Source organism: Halichoerus grypus, chromosome 8 (assembly GCF_964656455.1).
Source record: "Halichoerus grypus chromosome 8, mHalGry1.hap1.1, whole genome shotgun sequence".
NCBI classification, from domain to species: domain Eukaryota; kingdom Metazoa; phylum Chordata; class Mammalia; order Carnivora; family Phocidae; genus Halichoerus; species Halichoerus grypus.
The window spans coordinates 61436536-61454611 of NC_135719.1; the positions used below are offsets into that span (position 1 = coordinate 61436536).

An 18076-nucleotide genomic window follows, 5' to 3' on the forward strand; every position below is an offset into this window, starting at 1 on the left:
ACACTTAACTGACTGAGCCACCCAGGTGCCCCTTCATTTTATTTTTTTATTGAAATAAATGAGGCTTACAAAAAGTTGCAAAAACATACAAAGAATTTTTGTATAGCCTTCACCCACATTCTACACATTTTAGCATTTTGCCATACCTGCTTTACCATTCATCCTTCTGTCTCTCTTTCTCTCTCTCTCTCTCTCCCCCACTGTGTGTGTGTGTACATATATATTTTTTCTGAAGTATTTGAGAGTAAGTTGCAGACATGATACCCTTTTACGTCTAAATATATCAATGTGTCTTTCCTAAAAACAGACATTCTCTTACATAACCATAGCACAGTTTTCAAACTCAGCATCTTAACATTGATACAATATTGTTCTTCTAACCTGTAGATCTTTGAGAAATTTCACCAGTTGTCCCACTCATGTCTTCCATGTAACATTTAGTTGTAATGTCTCATGAATCTCCTCTGATATGGACTAGTTCTTCATTCCTTTTTTTTTTTTCTTCTTTCATGATTGACAATTTTGAAGAGTACTAGTCAGTTATTTTTTAGAATGTCCTTCAATGTGGGTTTTCCTGACCTTTTTTTAATATTAGACTCAGGTTATATATTTTTGGCAAGGATACCACAAAAGAGATAGTGTGCCCTTAGTGCAGAATATCAAGAGGCACATGATATCGACTGGTTCCATTACTGGTGCTGTTAATTTTGACCACTTGTTAAGATAGTTTCTGCCAGATTTCTCATTTGTTAAGCAGTTTTTTTTCTTTGAATTAATAAGTTTCTTTTGAAGAGATATGTAAAATATTATACTCTTACCCACTAATTTTAGCATCCAGTGATGATTCTTGTCTGAATCAGATATTACTGTGGGGATTACTGGATGGTGATTTTTTTCTGATTTTCTATCATTCTTTCTACTTTTAGTTGAAATTGAAATGAGGAAGAGCTTTCCTTTCTCTCCTTTTCATTTATTTATTCACTCATTTATTAGTATAAACCAGCGGGTCTTATTTCATTCCGTAGGCTAGAATCCATTTCTATCATTTATTTTGTTGCTCAGATTATGGGTATGATATATATTATATAATATAGATACATAATTTTGGTTAAGTTACAAATTTGGATTTTTTTCTTCTGGAGCTTTCTGCTGATATACTTCTTATTATATACCCTAACAGGTGTGAGCTCACTTATTAATCTCTTGAGCTCAGCTCAAGATGAAGATCAGCCAAAATTGAACATTTTGTTGTGCGAAGCTGTTGTTGCTGTTTACTTAAGTTTATTGATACATGCTCTAGCTACAAATTCCTCCAATGAATTGTTTCGACTTGCAGCCCACCCATTAAATAATCGAATGTGGGCTGCTGTTTTTGGAGGGGGAGTGAAACTTGTTGTGAAACCTCAAAGGCAATCAGAAAATATTTCAGGTAAGATAAATTTGATACCAATAACATACGTAAATGTAAATAATTTCCAGTGTTAAAGTAAAAGACTTTTTAATGTTTTAATAATTTTTATTTTGAAAATGAGTGATGTTTAAAATATCACCACTGTGGTTAGGATAGTAAATAACTCGTGTTTGGATAAAAAATATAGTTTTAGTTTAGCAGTTTTTGATAAGTCAGGAAAAATTTGAGGAGGATAAGAAAGAAATAGAGGACAGGTAAAGGTAAGTGAGGAGAGCGTTAAGGAATGGAAAGGGAAAAGGATAGTTTTTAGAGAAGGAAGATTTAAATAATCTTTATAGAATATACCAGCAATTGGCTTTAGATTAAGTTCATGGTCATATGCAAGATAGCCTTTCCAGTCATGCTTATGGTTTTTGAAATTCCATTTTCTGTCTTTTTTTTTTCTTCCCTTATATACTAGAATGTGTTTTTCATTCCACTTTTTAAGATGGTAGGATATGGTGAGGTGTAGACTGATGCCATAGGAAAGGTTTCCATCTTGGTGCTGAAACATCTTAATTATCTTAATTTATCCTTAGAAATTATCTTATTACAGATGAGGAATCAGTGGCACAAAGAGTTTAAATGGCACTGGTTCTAATCTGTGTCCTTACTGCCCAAGGTTAAATTATTTTTTTTAAAGATATTTATTTATTTATTTGTTAGAGCACATGTGCAAGTGGAGGGAGGGGCAGCGGGGGAGGGAGAATCTTGAGCAGACTCCCTGCTGAGCGTGGGGCCCAATGGAGGGCTGGATCTCATGACTGAGCTGAACAAGAGTTGGATGCTTAACTGACTGAGCCACCCGGGGGCCCCTGCCCAAGGTCAAATTAAATGTAAGTCTGTAAATCAAGGTAGCAAAGGAGATCTTACCCACTTTCATTGCTTTCACTCCCACTATTTGCGGGTGACTCTTCATCTTTATCAAGTTCCTGTCTTGTTGTAGTCCACCTTAAGTTTGAAAGTTTTCCCCTTAAATCACCTCTTTCTCTTCCTGAATTTTCTATTATTTTTTCATGGTAATTCATTTATCAAGTCATCCATGCTTAAAACCTCTGAGTACACATTTGTGTTTGCATTCACTTAACACCTACTACATGCCAAGCAGTGTTCTAGGCTTTGGGGTGAATAACACAGACAAATCCCTTACCTTCATGAAGCTTACATCTAATGGAGGTAAACACTCAGTAGACAAATTAACAAATAATATTTCAGTTACGATAAGAACTATGATAAAAATAAAGCAGAGTCGGTGGAGGGTGATGAAGGAAAGTGTATGGGAACAGTCTAGAGTGGTGATAAAACACGTTTCTGATGAGACTGTTTGATCAGAGTTCTGGACAAGTCAGGGATCATACCATGCATGTATCAGGCCAGACCCTTTCAAGCTGATGGTTAAGGGGAGTGTCAAGGTCATGAAGTAGGAATGAGTTTGGTATTTTCTAGGAACTACAGAGGAGGCCAGAGTGGCTGTCTTGAGCTGGGGAAGTTTGGACAGAGATAGGGTAAGACAACAAGCTGGGGGTGAGGTCATTTAGGATTTCATGGATCATGGTAAAGACTTCAGTTGTTGTTTTAAAGAAAGATGGGAAATTTACTGGCAGGAGTGACCTAATCTGATTTAAGTTTTCACAGGGCCTACTCTAGCTGCCGTATGGAGAATAGACTGTGCAACAAGAATAAAAGAAGAGGGCTATTGCAGTAGTCCACTTGAAAGATAATTATGGGTTACCATCAAGAATGATGAGTGGATACACAAAGTGTGGTATATACATAAATGGAGTGTTACTCAGCCATTAAAAAGGAACAAAGTACTGATACATGCTATAACCAGCATGAAGCTCAAAAATATCTAAGTGAAAGAAGCCAGACACCCCACTCATGGAGGAAGAGTCTGCTTCTCCCTCTGCCCCTCCCCCCCACTCATGAGTTTTCTCTTTCGCTCTCTCAGATAAATAAAATCTTTTAGAATTATGATTTCCTGTAAAGAGTTTTAAGAGAAGAGTGGGTTGACTTCTACTTTCTGGCCTTCCCCTGTCCAGTTAGTTCCTGAATCCTTTTGATGTTTGTTTTTTGTATTCCTCATATCTAACTCAGAATTCTCAGTCTTGACTACCCACCGTACTAGTTCGCCCTCCTGACGTGATCGTCCTCCATCTTCTGTCTCATTGACTGAGCAAACCGTACCTCACCCTGTGACTAGCTCAGGAAGTGTTAGTGAGGATCGCCCATAGGATAAGCTCCCAGCTTCACATCCAGAGCCCTGTCCTAGCCCAATTCTGGACTGTTCTTGTTATTCCCCTCCCTACTGCCTGTCTGGCAAAAGTAGTTTACTCCTTGTCGACCAGGGAAAAAAGAAAGACAGAATCGCAAGCTGCAAAATAAAATGTGTGCATTTATTTGGGGTCTTTGGGATTGCCGTCTGGGAGACACAGAGTTGACCGAAATTGAAAGCATGCTCTGGAGAGACAAAGGAGGCTACAGTTTTTAAGGAGAAAACAGGAAATTTACATACAATGTTTTGAAGGAGATGTGATTGGTACTGTAATATTTATAGTTACCCTAATCTGTATGTGATTGGTTGCTATGACTAGTGCTAGGTGAAAAGTCCATTTATGTCCATTCTAAATGCAGCGGATGCCTTGGCTTTTAGTGGAGTTCAACAGCAGTTACGAGAATTGGAGACAGGAGACGCATAAACCCCACTTCCTCAGTGTCCTCCTGGCTCCATTTTAAATAACTCTCTTAGCGATGCTTACTCCATTTTATTCTCTCTGTTATCATCCTCATTCATCCAAACCTTTAGTCACTGGTTTGTGTTGCCCCTTCTTCTTTGCACATTGAGCTTCTGCCTTCTTTTTTAAAGGCGTGCTTTACATGCTACATCTTCCATGAATCTTTCTTGAACTGCTTAGCCAGAAATAATGACTTAAGCATTAATGAATATGCCATTTATTTGATGCATTATACATAGAATTACTTTAATCCATATTCTGTGTAGCACACAGGCTGCTTCATGGCAAGGTATTCTTTGATCCTCTGTCCTCATCTGCATCTCTGCCATGATTGCTGGAAAATGGATGCAGTAACTAAGAAAGTTTAGAAGCACAGATAGAAGTAATTCAGGCTAAACTAAAACATGGCAAGAGTAGGTTGAAAAGAAAAGTTAACTTGAACTCTTTGAATTAATAATGGAAAATAAATGCTGTTTTTTATTTTTCCCCTTCTATCTTTATTCAGCACCTCCTGTTCCTTCTGAAGACATAGATAAACACCGTAGGAGATTTAACATGCGAATGCTAGTCCCCGGAAGACCTGTAAAAGATGCTACCCCACCACCGGTGCCTGCAGAGAGACCATCTTACAAAGAAAAATTTATTCCTCCTGAACTTAGTATGTGGGATTATTTTGTTGCAAAGGTAAGGGGTGTGAGGAGCACAAGCTTTGTATGTGTTTATTTTATTAATTCTTATGTATGCATCACATAGGAATGATGAGGCAGCTTCTGGGTTGAATAACTACAGTTTATTTTTATTTTTATTTTTTTTAAAGATTTTATTTATTTGAGACAGAGCAGAGTGAGCGAGAGAGCATGAGCGGGGGGAGGGGCAGAGGGAGAAGCAGGCTTCCCGCCGAACAGGGAGCCCGATGTGGGGCTCGATCCCGGGACCCTGAGATCATGACCCAAGCCAAAGGCAGACGCTTAACAACTGAGCCACCCAGGTGCCCCCCCAGGGAGATTTTTATTGCAATTAACTTAAAACCTGTAAATTAATTTGTAAAGAATTACAGTTTTACATGTTTCGGTCTCCTTATATAGCTTTTAGAAGGATTTGTGATTTCCTTCACTATAGCTCTTTGACAAAAACGTTTTCATAAACTTTTTCCTTTGGTATTTATGTTTTTTAGTGTGTCCTTTTTCTTTAGATTTTCTCACTAGTTATGTTGATACATAAGAAAAAGGCTTGATTTTTAATATTTCTGTCATATACATTTTATTTTATTTTTTATTGAAGTATAATTGACATAGGATGATCTATTAGTTTCAGGTGTGCAACACAAGGATTCAGAAATCGTATACATTATGTTGTGCTCACCACAATAAGTGTAGTTATCAGTTGTCACCATACAACATTAGTACAGTATTATTGACTATATTCCCTTATGCTATACTTTTCATCCCCGTGAATTATTTATTTTATAACTGGAAGTTTGTACCTCTTTATCCCCTTCACCTATTTTGCCCATCTCCCACTCCTCTGGCTACCACCAGTTTGTTCTCTGCATGATTCTGTTTCTGTTTTTTTGTTTGTTTTTTACTTTTATTTACTTTTTTAAAGATTTTTATGTATTTGAGAGAAAGAGAGAGAGCACATGAGCAGAGGGAGGGGCAGAGGGAGAAGGACCCTGGGATCATGACCTGAGCCGAAGTTGGCGGCTCAACCGACTGAGCCACCCAGGCGCCCCAGTTTGTTTGTTTTTTAGATTCTACATATAATTGAATCATATGGTATTTGTTTTCTCTGTCTGATTTATTTCACTTAGCGTAATGTCCTACAGGTCATCCATGTTGTCACAGACGGCAAGATCGCATTCTTCTTTATGGCTGAGTAATACTCCATTGTGTATTATCACATCTTCTTTATCCATTCATCTATCTGTGGATACTTGGGTTGCTTCCATAAGTTGGCTGTTGTAATTAATGCTGCAGAAATATTTCTGTTGTATCTAGCTATTCAGGTATTTTATGGAATTTGCCTAGTTTTCTTGACTTTTCTAGGTCTAGTATCACTTGCGAAAGGAAATTTTTACTTAGACACCACTTAAAATATTCAGTATTAAGTTAGGACAAAAACAACCCAATTATATATTTAAAAAATAACTTTATCTTTTATCGCAGCCATTTCTCCCTTTGTCTGATAGTGGTGTTATATATGATTCTGATGAAAGCATTCATAGTGATGAAGAAGAAGATGATGCTTTTTTTTCAGATACACAAATACAAGAGCACCAAGATCCAAATTCTTATAGGTAAGTAAGGATTTTCTTTTTTTTTTTGTAAAAAAAAAAATCCTGATGTTAGTAATTTTAAGTAATATTATCATGAATTTATACAAGAGTTGACTTCCATTTTCAGGTTAGTAATTCTGTACCTTTGAGGTAAATTTCTAGACAGCGTATTTCTTTCACATCTAGTTTCAAAGAATAGCTTACATGTAGAGGGGAAACAAACATTTTAGTGAGAAAAAATACATAATTTATTGATGTGCTATTAGAACTTTAACATATATTCATTGATATGCTATTAGATTCCATGTGACTATGTGGTAAATTTTTTCCATTAGTTAATTTTCAGATATTGTAAGTGTGACATATTGTTACATATTTTCTATTTTTTGAGTGTATCCAAAGGTTCAGGTTGTTAGGAAAAAAACAGCTTTTTTTCTGGGTTGGAGATTGGGTTAAGCAATTGACAGGAATCATTACTATGCTTCTCTCCTGATGTTATTTTCAGTGAAGGAGAATCTGTTTGTTTGTTTTCCTTGAACAGCTGGGCTCTTCTGCATTTGACAATGGTTAAGCTAGTACTTCACAATGTCAAGAATTTCTTTCCCATTGCTGGGTTGGAATTCTCTGGTAAGTAAGTAATGTTCTTAAATATAATAAATTAGCATCAAGTTTCTCTTCACGAAAATCTATGTAAAAGAGCATTTGGTACTAAAAATTAGAGATTTTATGAGGTCTTGTGTTTTTTAGGTCCCAGTCCATGATTTTAATTCATAGCAAGAACCACTGTTTACCCAGAGGGTTGAAAGAAAAAGCAAGAAATTAGACTAGAGAAGCTATATATTTTCTCAGCTCATTTTAGAGAGCTGGCCTTCCATTTTGTTAAAAGCACTAAGAATCCAAATGGTGTAAGATTAACATTTTCAGATTTATTTGTGTTTTCAGAGGTTTTGGCTCAAAAAATTCAGATTTTTAAAATATGTGAATGATCACCATGTTTTTTTATCAAAACAAGATATTTTCTATCGCCTTTTAGAGTTGCCTGTGACATCACCATTAGGCATTGCTGTGATTAAAAACTTGGAGAACTGGGAACAGATCTTGCAAGAGAAAATGGATCAGTTTGAAGGTCCACCCCCTAACTATATCAACACATACCCAACTGACCTTTCAGTAGGAGCCGGACCAGCTATTCTTCGAAATAAAGCAATGCTAGAACCAGAAAATACTCCATTCAAGTAAGGATGCTCTCATAATGCTCATGAGAGTGTAACCTGGTTTAACTTTCCTTGGAAGATAGTTTGGCAAAATGTGCCCATATTATGTTTATATAAAAACGTTCATAACTTTGAACCTGTGGTTCTATTTCTAGTAGTTATATGTTAAGGAAAACATTAGCAATCTGCATAGAAAACATTTTTCCCAGTATTACCTATAATTCAATAGACTTATTGCTTTTATAATCAGAAAAAATTTATTATATTTTTGCTGTTATTTTAAGAACTTATACAGAAATATTTTGGAATAATCTACATGTGCAAACAAGGTGCTACTGACATTTTGGCAGTAATTTAACAATAAACATATTAAGGTTTTTTACTGATGTTTTGAACTTCTACCTGCCCTCCTGCTTGTCCTTTGGATAAGCAACATGCCTTTGTGAGGCGCCTGTCCCATAATTAAGAATATTGCTGATAAGCTTGAAAGAGCAAGGCTTTTTAGTTGGGCTATTGAAAATGAAATCTGTGACTTTATAGTCATTGGTGATGTTATGTAACCAACAGAACCAACCCTACAATATAATTTAAAAAGAGAATAATAAGAACTTCTTTTGACTCTCAGCTCAACCTGTTCATTCAGAGAACCTGTAATTAGAGAATTACTTGCTGGATGAAGGAATGATTTTTAAAAGAACTAAAAATTAAAAGAAATAAATTATAAAATTTTATTGAGCTTAATAATGTAACTTATTTGCAATAGATAGTGGAGGATTTTTTTTTAAGTTTCTGCAGATATGAAGCATATTTTCTACAGAGTAAAAGAAGATACGTTAATTTTTTTCTAATAGATCCCGGGATTCTTCTGCACTTCCAGTTAAACGACTCTGGCATTTCCTCGTTAAACAAGAAGTCCTTCAAGAGACATTTATTAGATATATTTTCACGAAGAAAAGAAAACAGAGTGAGGTATTTTGAAAAAAATTTTTCTGCGTAGTTTTTGTTTTAACATTTCTAATGAAGTCAGTGCTTGATTTATTTTTTGGTTGGAACTTACTATCTTTCATACCTTATGCATAATAGTTTATTTACCAGACTACAGTGAATCTCTTTTATAAGATAAAATCTTATAATTTTCATTTTAGAACAATGAAGCCAACATAGACCCCTTGGTAAATCATATATAACTAAGTGAAAGTTGGTCCTTCTTGTGCAATACTTGCCATTGGGCTTTTACAAATACTAAATACTGTGATGGATGATTTGGGTAATTTAATATATAAATGAGTGTACTCTATATGATGATTCTTTGAAAATCATTTAATTGGAAATCTAACATAGCCCTTTAAAAGCATCTTATTTATTTAGCACTTAGAAATGAACAGGATAAACTTTAGAAGCAAGAAATTCAGGATAATTTGTGAAGGAGAATAAACTACAGAAATACCAATACGAGATGAAGGAAGTTTGCTTTTACAAAGTGAGGCAGAGGTTCTGCTTTGCACAGTGATTTTTAAGCTGAATATAAATTAATAATGTAATGCCATACAGGGTTCAAGAAGAATCAGGAACTTGGGAGACTGGGACTTTAGAACTTAAAAGTTGCCTCTTCCTTCTTAAATGAGGGGTGCACAGATCTGTTCTATGAGCATATCAGTCCTACATATCAGGCTACTTAATGAGGTAATGGGCAGTGTTCAGAGTAGAGTATCAGATGAGATTAAAGATTTGGTAAACAAAATCTACGAGAAAAGAGTAACGAATTATATTTCACTTAGGAAAGTGAAAGCTGAGAGGGACAGCTTACATGGCTCAGTTTCCCAAGGTAAAATACAGAACTGCATCTCCGTTTCCCCCCATACCTGGAGTGGCAGAACCTACCCGACTCATTCTTTTCGTTAGTCACCCATATCTAGATGGTAATTGTGGTCAGCCCTTGTGAATGGTCATTTATTTTCTGTATGGATTTAATATTATGTATCTAAATGAAGAAGTAGGTGAAATGAGCTGTGGGGCTTCTTTGGAGTCTTAGAAGCTTTTTTCAATAACAAAAGATCCAGATGGTATTGAAATCATCGGTGTGTTGGGTTTTGTTAGGGAAATCGTAGAGTCAAATTCTCTTTCGTTCAGTCCACTGTTTACACTATTTCCTGTAGTGATGCTGAGTCCAAATTCCGTAGAATAAGATCTAGAAATCTAAGAAATAGGTTTAACATAAAAGATACTTGCTCAGTTAGGACTCTGTTATTCCCAGAAAGCCAGTTCACTGAAGGATCAATTTTTTTGAGTGTTCAGTTCTTCAGATTATTAAATGTAATGATTCATTGAAAACATACTTTAATTATTCATGCGGTTTGTAGTGGTGGTTTGGTTGGATTGTCAGAGCCTCGGAGTGCTGTGGGAAGCCAGGGTTCTGGGCTGCTGGGACCCTCAGACTTGTCCTTCAGGATCTGTTCCCTCAGGTTTCTTTCTTCTTTAACTAAGTCTCTCCCTTTCCTGCCCCTTAGTCTCTGTGTTCTTGGGATCAGCAGCCCATGCTGTGTGTTCTCTCTTCAAATTTTCTAACAGCAGAGGGTCTCCATGAAGAGGGAGGTGGGATACAGATAAATTGAACATTTCTTAAAATGCTCTGTAAGCATTGGTTGGCTCCACAGATGGGAAGTATGTGGTGGGACTTTGGATGGGAGGAAGAATTTTTATCATGTACCCCTTTTGTACCTTTTGAATTTCAAATTATTGAATAGAATTACTATCTTGTCCAGTGCTATCCAATAGAACTTTCTGTGATAATGGAAATTTTTATCTGTTCTATATAATAGTTAGCAGTCACATATGGTTACTGGGCACTTGAAATGTGGCTAGTGTGACTTAATTTTATTTAATTTAAATGGTCATATATGATTAATGGCTATTGTACTGAATAGCACAGATCTGCTGAAAATTTGTTTTCATTAAGGAAAAAATTGAAAAAATGTTAAAGCTGTAAAGACAAAATAAAAACTGGTCATTAAGCTCAGAAATATGGAACATTTATCAAAACTACCCACTCAGAGTGGTTTATCTCTTTAAATCATTAAATAGGATTTTGGTACTCGAAAATTTGATAAATTCAGTAAATTGATTGACAAACTAATCCTAAAAATTCTAAAATGTTGCCTCATTTTTAAAAATTACTTAGAAAATTCTCCTGAGAAATGCTGAAATTTTAGATATATTCATAAGAAGATATTTTTACTCCTTGAATATATTAAAGAAGAATATTCTATAAGACAGTTTTTTGCGAAATCAATAAATGTTGCAAACTCAGCTACTTGATTAAAGGCAAACAGGTCATTCAGCAGTTTGGCTTTTGCTGAGTGGGCCTTGCACACATTTGCCTTTCTGTCATTGTCCACTGCAGCAGCCCTGGGCAGTCGCTGAAGGCATGCACAGAGAATTTGGCCTTTTTGGCTAAAAGTGAAGCAGTCACTTCAAGAGGTATTAGGAGGAGTGTGTTGCTCTGACCAAACCTTCACAGGTTTCCAACTATTATTTCTGATCGTAGCTGTCCCTAATGACCCTGTCATCAACCAGGAGCAAGCTGTTTATGTGATTTCTTTCCTGTGCCCCATTTTATCAAATATTTCTTTACGTATAAGGAGAAAAATTTGATTATAGTAAACAGTTGATGGGAATTCTAATCCCTGACTCCTCCTTCATGGATATATTTCTTAGGAGTAAGAGTGAAATAATTATCAGTACTTTGAATCTGCGTTCAGAAATAGTTTTAATTTGTATTTGGAATAACCCCCTGTAAGATAGGAATCTATGTAGTAGAGAATGCATCTTTTTGTTCAGGTAGGTTTTATTTTTAGAGATTGCAGTGTAAGTTGGATTTTAAGTTACATAACTGGTATGCCGATAACTAATTTTTAACTATGCTAGCCATCTTATTTTGAAACAATCTTTATGTATGTAATAGTCCCTTTAACTTGAATTTTGCTTGCTTTGCTTTGTGTTCATCTGAAGACATCATATTTACTCAGTTTTTCTTTCTTGATTTTGTGCTTTTAAAAGGAAAGTTTACACATTCATTTTTACCATCTTTAAGTTATGGATTGACCATTTCACTTTGAAATTTTTCATTCTTTTTATAATTTCGTTTCATGCATGTGTTTTGTGTTTGTGATGTGTGGTGTCATTTAGTCTGTAGAAGAACATGTGGAACAGGTCAAACAAAACTGCGTAGCGGAAGATTCCCGCAGCAAGGTAGTAGTCCATGCTCTTGTACTTTGCTCATTCTCAGAATTCAAGGAGCTAACCTTCATCTCTAGTACTAACCATGTTGGCTAATCAGAATACTCATTGCTCCCATACACCTCAGTGGCCTGGGGTAGGAAATTCTCCACTGTTTCTGACTTGCTCTTCCTAAGCATCGATGCTTTTCTTTCCTTCTTCCTGTGACATCTTCATGTCTCCCCCTTTCCAGTCTCTCCTTAAACATGGTGGTTTTGTCTTTCCTCGATTCTGCATCTTCTTTCCTTCCCATCATCTTTGACCCTAAGCCAGTGTACCTTTTTCTCATCCATCTCCTTTGTCCCATTCTAACTGTTCTTTCCAACTTTTCCTTATTCCTGTCTCAGCACCCTATCTTAAAATGTTTAATTTCTTATATGACTCCTTTGTCTTACTGTCTTTTTCCTCCACTCTGTGCCTCTTGATGCATACACATTCTTACCACAGTGTCTGCACGCTTTTGGAAGAGATGCAAGTGGCATATTGCTGTTACAAATACTAATGAAAACTATGCTAGCCATCTTTCATGACAGTTAATCAGTATCCCAATGGAAATCTTTATAATCGGGGTGATTACAGGACATCAGAGAATTTAAGCTAACTCCAAAGCTAAATTTCAACATACTAAAATTACTGGTACCTTTTTTCTTGCTGTTGCTGTTACATTTTCTTCTTACCCTTCTTTTAAATTTTGTGGAATGTGTGTGTGTCTCACGCATTGCTGCACGACAACTGAAACTCAATAAACGTTTTGTAGGTTGAAGCTGACCTGGGCTATCCAGGTGGAAAGGCAAAAATCATTCATAAGGAATCGGATATGATCATGGCATTTTCCATTAATAAGGTAAAAGCTTTAGTCATTATAAAGATTGTACTTTTTTTTGTTAGTGAAATTGCTCAAATTACTGACTCTGCTTTGTAGGCGAACTGTAATGAAATTGTCTTGGCTTCAACACACGATGTACAAGAACTCGATGTTACTTCTCTGTTGGCCTGTCAATCATATATATGGATTGGAGAAGAATATGACCGAGAATCCAAAAGGTTAGTCTGTCTTGTGTAGTCCATCTAAAAATGAGGTTTTCTTAAAGAACCCATTAAATGGTTATGCCCATGACTTGAATTATCTTGAAAAGCATGTATGTCTTTCCCTTTATTTGGATAGGAAACAAACATAATTGGTTTAGCTGCCAAAAAGAGGTTCTTCTTTTTTTTTTTTTTTTTTTTTAAAGATTTTTATTTATTTATTTGACAGAGAGAGAGAGACAGTGAGAGAGGGAACACAAGCAGGGGGAGTGGGAGAGGGAGAAGCAGGCTCCCCGCTGAGCAGGGAGCCCGATGCGGGGCTCGATCTCAGGACCCTGGGATCATGACCTGAGCCGAAGGCAGCCGCTTAACCGACTGAGCCACCCAGGCGCCCCAAAAAAAGGTTCTTCTTACATCAATGAACAAATGACCCATACTTCTTCCATTAGACATGGAACTATTCATAGTGTTGGAGTCAGAATAATCCCCAATACCAAAGCCTAATGCCGTAAATACAGCATTGACATTTAACCCCAAAGAAATGTCAGGAATTACATAGTATTCAGTAAATTCGGCTGATTTGGATAATTAAAGCAAAAAGTAGAATACACCAATATATTAATTAGACTGATAAGTCACATTTACTGAGTAATTTTCAGTGTTTCTTCTTGATTACCACCTGACAAGCATACCCTTTTTACAGATAAAAATGTAGCGAACTTTACTTTTCAGTAATGCTATGGATACTGCACCAACAGTATTTTGCAACACTTTCCTATTTGGGGGTTCCTCCTCCATGTTTGCCTTCCCTCTTGCTTTTCTACAGACTCTTGGACATTTTATGTGCTTGGGAAATGGTGCATCATAGCTTCTTTCCTTGGTCTGTTGGGTTTTCTGTTTTGTTAGCATAAATATTACTACAGAGTTGATGTCAGCATATAATATTACTTCAGAGTTGATGTAACCATGTAATATGATACAGTCCATCATAAAAATTTAACCTTTTTATGTGATGATTACTAATACTTGAAGAAATTTTTAAACTCAGATTTCTTTAAAATGTATGAATCTCCCATCCAAGTACTAACCACCCTGAACACGTGAATCTGATACATGGGATATCTGTATTTGAAGAGACCTTATATAATCTTTTTCTAGACATGATAAAAAGAGTATTTGTGTTAAATCCTTCAAAACATTTGTTCCAACTTGTGCAGCAGTAAAATTGCCCCCGGACAACATTAAATTTATAAGTTTTGTCTAAAGTGAAAAAGTTAACTAGTACTAAAATTGCCTATGGTTAGGAATTACACCTAAGTTTTTCTTAAGGGTATTCATTATTTATAAGTAAAGACCTGTGGGTACATAAAAAGCTCTGTAATTGGAATTTGTATTACGAGAAAATGGAACTTTCACCGTAACACATAAATGTTTTTCACAGTTCAGATGATATTGATTATCGTGGTTCCACTACAACTCTTTATCAAGCCAGTACAACAGGCTATTCAGCAGGTCAGGTGCGTCCACCTTCACCTCTGCCGTGGCTGGGCAGTGGGCAGACCAGCACTGGAGCCGGTGTGGTATGTTACTTACTATTAAGTGTGGTTTCTGGGTACGGACTCACCCAAAAATAAGTTGAAATCACTTTGACTTGGGAATGATCCTAAAGATCAGGGGCAGTGACTAGTTAGTACTCTGTAATAATAATAGCTAAGATGTTGTGACTTTCTTTGTGTCAGGTACACGCTTTCCTTCACAACAACCCTAGGTAGTAGGTGCTTTTATTATCTCCCATTATCATTTTATAGATGAGCAAACTGAGAAGCACCAAGTGGTAAAGCAGAGACAAAGAGGAGTTGTGTCTACTGCAGGTGTTTGAAAAATGTGTCTATAACGTTGTTGTTAGTCACTGTAGTTGAAGGGGTCCTGTTCTCATGTTCTGCTCTGAAGAATCTGCAGATACTCCTCAGTGTCCTCAGGGAGGGCACTTGGAGGAGAGTTCTCTTAATCACTCGATGAAGCCGCTTGGTATCTGCCTGGTCCATATGGGCCAGGGCTACGCTCGTGAGTGACTGCTTCTGCAGCCTGTTCGGACGAGTGTCATATGTGAAGTGGTTCAGAAAACCCACAACAGGCCATATGTTAGTAATAATCCAGTTGTGAGAGAATAAAGGTTATGAGAATTAGAGTTGGCCTGAAGCCCGTATTCTTCCTTGTCTCTTCTGTGATGCACAAAATGAATTTGTCTTTTATCTTCTTTTAAAGCTTATGAAAAGGAATCTACATAATGTTAAGAGAATGACCTCCCACCCAGTCCATCAGTATTGTAAGTGTTTTGTGACCCAGAGCATTGTAAATGGCCTCTGTCATTCTTTTTTTTTTTTTTTTAAAGATTTTTTATTTATTTATTTGAGAGAGAGAGAATGAGAGAGAGCAAGCACATGAGAGGGGGGAGGGTCAGAGGGAGAAGCAGACTCCCTGCCGAGCAGGGAGCCCGATGCGGGACTCGATCCAGGGACTCCAGGATCATGACCTGAGCCAAAGGCAGTCGCTTAACCAACTGAGCCACCCAGGCGCCCTGGCCTCTGTCATTCTGAAATTCATTTATAGAATGGGAAATACTGGAACTCTGTAGTTTTTTCATTTCTTATTTTCTGCTTTTCCTTTTGTTTCAGATCTTACAGGTGCTCAGGATGGCAGTGTACGAATGTTTGAATGGACACGACCTCAGCAACTTGTCTGTTTCCGCCAAGCTGGCAACGCAAGAGTTACCAGATTATATTTTAATTCACAAGGCAACAAGGTTGGCTCTTGGGGCTTACTGCTAAATTCATCTGAAAAAGATATTTATGAGTAGATGGTTAGTAAAACTACATCTGAAAACCAGTTCAGTGACCTGGATTTAAGCTGGGCAGGCAGTTTATTGGGTTCTGCTTATACACTCCTCTTGGCTCCCAACAAAGCGCAGGTCTTCGAAATTTTGTATGGATCAGTCATCCATTTAAAGATCTTGAATACTGTGAAGGTAAAGAACTCTTTCTGTTGAGTGTGTTGGTGGTGCCTATAAGCTCAGTCAAGCACCTGAGAAAAACCTTCCAGTTTCTTACTAAATTATCTTAGAGACGTTTGGAGGAAAATGAAATAGGTGTGGAAAAGCACTTAAATAAGGTTGCAGGATATTTATGGTGCCTGACTTTCGTAGGAACTACGGTAATAGAAATAGGTGTAGGCAGAATGTTGAGTGAGGTTTGAGTGACTCTCCATCAGTGATTTTGCCTTTGATATGCTTACTAAGAAGCTGTGTTTTTTTATGCCATTCTTATAGTGTGGTGTTGCAGATGGAGAGGGTTTTCTGAGTATCTGGCAAGTAAACCAAACGGCATCGAATCCTAAACCTTACATGGTAGGTATCATTCGGCATTCCCAGAGCACAGAGAGAGGCTGCTTTGTTTATGAAGTGTCTGTTGCAGACACTGAATCTCGTTGGAGATTCACTCATTGGATCTGCTGAGGAGGAGACACCTCCGCCCAGCAGCACAGCACCCATTATTGCCCTAGTTTAAACCGAAATGACTTTGCTTTTCAGAACTTGAAGGATGACTCTTATATTTGAAAATGTTCAGGGGATTTCCCTGTAAGTGGTCCTACTTTTTTGAAAACTCTTAACTTCTTGATAGATTTTTAATATGGTACCTAAAATGAATCACTACAAAATTCTAACAAGTTTTGTGTATTCTAATTTGCTTCAGAATTTTTCTTACTAAATTAACAAATCCCAGTATGTTCATTCATTAATCCAAATCGTATTAAAACATTTGGTGGTGCAGACAAACCTATCTTTACCTGGTGGGGGCTCAGGTAGGGTAGGAGGGCTGGAAGGTAGTGCCGTCTTGTACAGAACTTCAGGCTTCATATATGTTGATTTTAATTTTCTTTTCTAGACTATATATATGGTTTTAATTATGTATATGAGACAAGCTATTTCTCTTGAATTAGTGCCCTGTAGACTATCATAAAGTCTTTACAGAAATGGAAGTGATCTTGAATCTATCCTTTTGTCTTCGCTCAGATCAATACCATGATAATTCCAAACAGGAGAATGTCTATTTTAAAATACCTGGACACCCTCCTGGGTCTTTGCCTCCAGATTTCTATTCATTCACTTGATCCAACAAGCAAAGTCATGCCTGCCTCAGTAAATCATTTCCCACAGTGCTGGACCATCTTTAGGAGTGGTTGGGGGCAGCTGTAAGCCCGTAGATAATTGGCAGGACCACTTTTGACCTTGTTTTTATTATTGCTAAAGGTCTTCAAGTGGAAGGAAAGAGATGGTAAGGAAGGTGGATGTTTGCATTTAGGTTACAAAGTTAATTTGACTTGAGCTCTTCACACTGTAGTCTAAGACTACGAGATGGGCATGTAGGAGTTTCCCTCCTTGGGTCATTATTGTTCATTATGATTTATATTATTATGTAAGATTTATTAAATGTATTTGAGATCATTAACAGTGAGTTTGATTGGGCCCTTAATGTAATTAAATGGCTAGGTTAAGTTCATCCTGTTCCTTTGTTAGATAATCTAAAAAAAAAAAACCCTTTAATTCCATATTTTTTATTATTCCAGTTTTAAAATACCATTGGATATTAGCTAAATAATATGCAAATGATAGCTAATGCTCTTCTCACTTATTCTCTATTCTAGATGTTTAACGATGGTTCTTAGTTCCCGCGTATGCTGCTAGCAGAACTGTGTGTGTGTGATTGCAGATTGTCTGGGGCTTCTAGGTAACATCACTTGCACTTTGTTTCTCATAGAGTTGGCAGTGCCACAGTAAAGCCACAAGTGACTTCGCATTTATCACCTCTTCAAGTCTGGTTGCCACCTCTGGACAGTCCAATGACAATAGGTAGGTTGACAGAAGCATCATAAGAAATAAGCAGAAAGGTATTCTGCTGCAAAGTATGGACTTTTTTACTTAGTAGAGTTTTTCCACCTCGTGAATACAAAAACTTTGTTACATAATGATCTCAGTTTTCCTTATTAAGAAGAAACAAGTACTCCTAATGTAGACTCTCAATAAGCATATGTAATTATGTTAAAG

General features: G+C 36.7%; 1 protein-coding gene across 7 annotated transcripts in view; it reads left to right on the forward strand.

Annotated features, from left to right (window-relative positions):
* Positions 1 to 18076, forward strand: part of DMXL2 (Dmx like 2) — a 147321-nt gene that overhangs the window by 125920 nt on the left and 3325 nt on the right. For 2 of the 7 annotated variants that reach the window (XM_036116616.2, XM_036116615.2), the window contains exons 28-41: positions 1181 to 1429; positions 4691 to 4869; positions 6351 to 6481; positions 6966 to 7087; positions 7494 to 7695; positions 8526 to 8643; positions 11860 to 11922; positions 12707 to 12793; positions 12872 to 12993; positions 14417 to 14555; positions 15241 to 15301; positions 15651 to 15778; positions 16301 to 16378; positions 17790 to 17881. In XM_036116616.2, coding sequence (XP_035972509.1) covers positions 1181 to 1429; positions 4691 to 4869; positions 6351 to 6481; positions 6966 to 7087; positions 7494 to 7695; positions 8526 to 8643; positions 11860 to 11922; positions 12707 to 12793; positions 12872 to 12993; positions 14417 to 14555; positions 15241 to 15301; positions 15651 to 15778; positions 16301 to 16378; positions 17790 to 17881 — 1771 coding nt within the window. The remainder of the gene's footprint in view (positions 1 to 1180; positions 1430 to 4690; positions 4870 to 6350; positions 6482 to 6965; positions 7088 to 7493; positions 7696 to 8525; positions 8644 to 11859; positions 11923 to 12706; positions 12794 to 12871; positions 12994 to 14416; positions 14556 to 15240; positions 15302 to 15650; positions 15779 to 16300; positions 16379 to 17789; positions 17882 to 18076) is intronic. The other 5 variants (XM_036116618.2, XM_036116617.2, XM_036116621.2 and 2 more) reach the window with 3 other exon arrangements.